The sequence below is a fragment of the Lipotes vexillifer genome, unplaced genomic scaffold, assembly GCF_000442215.2.
Source record: "Lipotes vexillifer unplaced genomic scaffold, Lipotes_vexillifer_v1.1 scaffold4226, whole genome shotgun sequence".
Lineage (NCBI taxonomy): Eukaryota > Metazoa > Chordata > Mammalia > Artiodactyla > Lipotidae > Lipotes > Lipotes vexillifer.
This window is the reverse complement of record NW_006789668.1, coordinates 70795-76449: the sequence shown is the minus strand read 5'-3', so window position 1 is coordinate 76449 and position 5655 is coordinate 70795. Positions and strand designations below refer to the sequence as shown.

The 5655-nt window shown below is 52.3% G+C and overlaps 1 protein-coding gene across 1 annotated transcript; it reads left to right on the top strand.

Moving 5' to 3' along the window:
• Positions 1–2898: 2898 nt before the first annotated feature.
• On the top strand, positions 2899–5655 carry HSPA2 (heat shock protein family A (Hsp70) member 2). The gene has a single exon (XM_007462784.1). The coding sequence runs from the start codon at positions 3258–3260 to the stop codon at positions 5172–5174; it is 1917 nt and encodes a 638-aa protein (XP_007462846.1). The 5' UTR covers positions 2899–3257; the 3' UTR covers positions 5175–5655.

Genomic DNA, 5655 nt, shown 5'->3' with positions numbered 1-5655 from the left:
CTGCCAATGCAGGAGACACGGGTTCAAGCCCTGGTCCAGGAAGATCCCACATGCCGCGGAGCAACTAAGGCCATGTGTCACAGCTACTGGACACAGACCCTGTGCTCTAGAGCCTGCGAGCCACAATTACTGAGCCCACGTGCTACAACTACTGAAGCCCACGTGCCTAGAGCCCGTGCTCCGCAACAAAACAAGCCACTGCAATGAGAAGCCTGTGCACCGCAACGAAGACCCGATGCAACCAAAAATAAATAAATTTAAAAAAAAGATGAATGTGGTAGTTTGATGAATGTGGTAGATTGCAAGATTTGTTTGCAATAACTGTGCACACAGGACATAGTTACTATACAAAAGAACCTCTCCCTTCTGAAGCTGTAATTTTAGTGTTTGCGTGTAAGAACTGGCATGTCTGCTTTTTTGCAATCTTGCTTTGCTTGAGGTAAGTGTGTGAGGACTGTCTGAACACAAGAGATCTGAAGAGATTGTGTTTCTCACAATTCTCTTCAGAAGCTTTCAGTTGTAGTTGGGACCCTGTCCCTAAATTACATCATATCATTAGTTCTACAAAGAATTTGTATTGCTCTCCAGCCCACTAATTCCCTCCACTCCCTTTTTTAACTACACAAAAGACAAGAATTTCTAAGAATAAAATCAAGAAATCTGTACTCAAAATTTAAGGCAACTTCAATAGAAACTTTTTGGTTTGATCTTTGTTTTCCTAATTAAAAAAAAAAGTTTTCCTGGTTCAAATTCTTTCCTTAACTTCTTTCGTGGAAAAAGAGATGTGAATTGTGAAATGAGATTTACAAATTAATAGATGTGTTTTTAAAAATTGGAAATTACATATACAACTAGACAAAAGAAACTTAAATGTCCATTGATTGACTTAATTGGATTCTGTCAACATTACTTTTTGGTCACAGATAACTTTTGTGTCTCTCAGACAAAAACTTTTCTCCAGCACCGTCCCAAACAACTTTGATATTAACTATACATTAGCCTCCTTCAAAGGAGTTTCCCCTTGCCACAGCCTCAGGAAAAAGATCACGGCACATAAAGCTTTTAAATGTATCTTGTCCTCCTGAAGAGACTGTTTCTGGTTCGTATCCCTCCCCATGTAGTGACACTAATCTTCCGCACTGAACTTGTAGTTGCCGCCAGCACACGCCGCTATCATCTTTGCCCATGCTACGACCCATGCAACGAAAGAATGGCAAAGGTCAGCACCTGGCTCAGGCATGTCACCTCTTCCAGGAAGCCCTCAGGAACATACTTTACCCTGTCTGGATGTGCCCCCGCCTCTGTGTTCCCTATAGCACTTCTCTCAAATTATCTTTATCTATTTATTGGGCTCTCAACATCATAAAGACAGATTTTTTTTTTTTTTTTTTTGCGGTACGCGGGCCTCTCACTACTGTGGCCTCTCCCGTTGCAGAGCTTTGTTTTGTTTTGTTTTGTTTTGTGGTACGTGGGCCTCTCACTGTTGTGGCCTCTCCCGTTGCGGAGCACAGGCTCCAGACGCGCAGGCCCAGCGGCCGTGGCTCACGGGCCCAGCCGCTCCGCGGCATGTGGGATCTTCCCGGACCGGGGCACGAACCCGTGTCCCCTGCATCGGCAGGCGGGCTCCCAACCACTGCGCCACCAGGGAAGCCCGACAGATTATTTTTGCATTTGTCTTTTACCTCACATCCTGGAACTTCTTAAAGCTAACTGAATGACTGTCTCCAGCTTCCCCACATAATGTGAAGGGTTATCGCTGTTTTGTTACTGTCCTCCTTCCGGAGCCCATTTATAGGAGCCTGCTTCTACCATCTATCACTTGGTGCCAGACAATACCTCCAGACCTACTCCCATATATTACTCTTAAACGTTATAGAATAAGTTGCGCTCCTTTTCATCTACCTTCTCTGAAGAGTTTACGCCTCTAGTGTAACTTCAGCATAACTAAAGAAAATAATCTCAGTTGAGCTCATTCATAAACATAACTCAGTCACAAACATGATAGCGCGTGCTTAACCTGGGGTTGAGAGAATCGTGTGAGGCGTTGAGGCTGGGTTATTTTATGGTACTTCGAAGTGTGGGTTTTGACTATAGACTTCCTCATGAAGAACTCAAAGCGGCATTTAAAGCACTTGAAACGGAAAATAAGGAAAGCAGTGGAGAGAACAGGGAGGTGATACTAGGAAGCCTAAAGTGGCAGGACAAGCTGCGAAAACGGAAAGCGAGGTCGAGAAAGTTTACACTTTTGGGAAGACGAGTTGCAACCAATCTCGTCTCCCATTCTGCAGGCCGCCTCGCGCGCGGCGCGGAAACATGGTCGACCTCTCCGGGCGCTCTCCCGGGCTCCTGCTGTCCCCGCCCGCCAGGCAGTTTTTATCCAGCGTTCACACCCACTGAGACGCTGCGAAGCACGCAAAATTAAATTCCAGGAGGCCGACGGCCCAGCCTAGGAACTTCTGCGTCATTTCTCTGTCTAACCCCCCTACGCCCGCTCCTCCCAGGGGTCAAGAGCCGCCCTCACGCCCAGGCCAAGCCAAGCCAACGCCCACGCGCCGGCGGAAGAAAAATGCCTGCTCTGGCCCTAGTTCCTACTGGCCACCAACTCAGAATGAATTGCCCCGCCCCTACGAGCTAGGTTGGTGGACACACTAGGAAATGGACGGCATTTCAGGCCCTAAGAACTGAACGATGGGCCAAGGCGGCTCCCCTCTCGGCGCTCCCCTTCCGCACCTCCTCCCGGCGCCACGCCCCAGCACTTCCTTCCCCACCCTACTTGGGAGTCCGCGCTGCTTATTGGCCGCGTGTCCTGCCAATCCAACGGACGTCGACGAATCCCGCCTTAGGAAAGGCGAAGATCGCGAAAACGCGTGGGGCGCGAGCCTAAAGCCCCCAAGCCGCAGGTTGCTAGTGAGCCTCGGAGGCAACTGGCCGCCTGGGGCGCGTGGGCGGGGCCTCACTTGCATAACGTCCGCCCGTCGCATCCTCGCGCTGGCCGTAGTCCCGCCCCTCACCCAACTAGAAGTCTGTTGGGCCGCAGGCGGGTCACTCCGCCCAGGCAAACCTGTGGCGGGCGGTCCCGAGAGCGGATTGGCTCTGAAGGCGGCAGGGAGGCGACTATAAGAGTCGGGAGCCGAGCGGAGGGAGAGGCAGACGGTTGTTGCGCTCACCGTGCTTGGTGCGAGGCGACCGTTAGTTGAGGCCGCGGATTTTCTGCCCTAGGTGTTGTCGTCTAACGTCGCTTGCCTGTCTCAGTCAGGATGTCTGCCCGCGGCCCGGCTATCGGCATCGACCTGGGCACCACCTATTCGTGCGTGGGTGTCTTCCAACATGGCAAGGTGGAGATCATTGCCAACGACCAGGGCAACCGCACCACCCCTAGCTACGTGGCCTTCACCGACAGCGAGCGCCTTATCGGGGACGCCGCCAAGAACCAGGTGGCCATGAACCCCACCAACACCATCTTCGATGCCAAGAGGCTGATCGGTCGGAAGTTCGAGGACGCCACAGTGCAGTCGGACATGAAGCACTGGCCATTCCGGGTGGTGAGCGAGGGAGGGAAGCCCAAAGTGCAGGTTGAGTACAAGGGAGAGATCAAGACCTTCTTCCCGGAGGAGATCTCCTCCATGGTCCTCACCAAGATGAAGGAGATCGCCGAAGCCTACCTGGGGGGCAAGGTGCAGAGCGCGGTCATCACCGTCCCGGCCTATTTCAATGACTCGCAGCGCCAGGCCACCAAGGACGCGGGCACCATTACGGGCCTCAACGTGCTGCGCATCATCAACGAGCCCACGGCGGCGGCCATCGCCTACGGCCTGGACAAGAAGGGCTCCGCGGGCGGCGAGAAGAACGTGCTCATCTTCGACCTGGGCGGAGGCACCTTCGACGTGTCCATCCTGACCATCGAGGACGGCATCTTCGAGGTGAAGTCCACGGCTGGCGACACCCACCTGGGCGGTGAGGACTTCGATAACCGCATGGTGAGCCACCTGGCGGAGGAGTTCAAGCGCAAGCACAAGAAGGACATTTCACCCAACAAGCGCGCCGTGAGGCGACTCCGCACCGCCTGCGAGCGAGCCAAGCGCACCCTGAGCTCGTCCACTCAGGCGAGCATCGAGATCGACTCGCTCTACGAGGGCGTGGATTTCTACACGTCCATCACCCGAGCCCGCTTCGAGGAGCTCAACGCCGACCTGTTCCGCGGTACCCTCGAGCCGGTGGAGAAGGCGCTGCGCGACGCCAAGCTGGACAAGGGCCAGATCCAGGAGATCGTGCTGGTGGGCGGCTCCACTCGCATCCCCAAGATCCAGAAGCTGCTGCAGGATTTCTTCAATGGCAAGGAGCTGAACAAGAGCATCAACCCTGACGAGGCGGTGGCCTACGGAGCCGCGGTGCAGGCGGCCATTCTCATCGGGGACAAGTCAGAGAACGTGCAGGACCTGCTGCTACTCGATGTGACTCCGTTGTCGCTGGGCATTGAAACGGCTGGCGGCGTCATGACTCCACTCATCAAAAGGAACACCACGATCCCCACCAAGCAGACGCAGACCTTCACCACCTACTCAGACAACCAGAGCAGCGTGCTGGTGCAGGTGTACGAGGGCGAACGGGCCATGACAAAGGACAATAACCTGCTAGGCAAGTTCGACCTGACCGGGATTCCCCCGGCGCCCCGCGGTGTCCCCCAGATCGAGGTCACCTTCGACATCGACGCCAATGGCATCCTCAACGTCACCGCCGCCGACAAGAGCACCGGTAAAGAAAACAAAATCACCATTACCAACGACAAGGGTCGTCTGAGCAAGGACGACATTGACCGGATGGTGCAGGAGGCGGAGCGGTACAAGTCGGAAGATGAGGCCAATCGCGACCGAGTGGCCGCCAAAAACGCCGTGGAGTCCTATACCTACAACATCAAGCAGACGGTGGAAGACGAGAAACTGAGGGGCAAGATTAGCGAACAGGACAGAAGCAAGATCCTCGACAAGTGTCAGGAGGTGATCAACTGGCTTGACCGAAACCAGATGGCGGAGAAAGATGAGTATGAACACAAGCAGAAAGAGCTCGAAAGAGTTTGCAACCCCATCATCAGCAAACTTTACCAAGGCGGCCCTGGCGGCGGCGGCAGCGGTGGTTCAGGAGCCTCCGGGGGACCGACCATCGAGGAAGTGGACTAAACTTGGACTCGAGTCAGCGTAAACCTCTTTTCCTTTCTCTCTTTTTCCTTTTGTTTTTGTTTTTTCTTTGAAATGTCCTTGTGCCAAGTATGAGATCTGTTGTTGGAAGTGTTTAGCCCGGTGTATGCATATGAAAGGAAAGGTGCAACAACTTAGTTTAATTATAAAAAGTTAGTTCTAAAGTTTGGCTTTTAAAAACATTATTTGAGGTTTCTCTTTAATGCATTTTGCGTATTTGCTGACTTGAGCGTTTTTGGTTAGCTTAGTTTGTACATGGAGTTTTGAGATGGGAAACCTGAAGTCTGCACACATGTTCTGTGGAAGCTTGGTAACGATAAAATATACAGAAGCTTGAATTGTTTATTTTTATGTACTACTTTAAGAGGAAGTGAACATTGCAGTAATGTTAAGGACGGGCATACTTTTTGCAAACAAATGCATAAATACAAATTTAAAAGTAAAGCTGAAATTGATCTAAAAA

Excerpts from the sequence above, each read along its gene's own strand:
- HSPA2 (XM_007462784.1), top strand. The coding sequence starts at position 3,258 with ATGTCTGCCCGCGGCCCGGCTATCGGCATCGACCTGGGCACCACCTAT.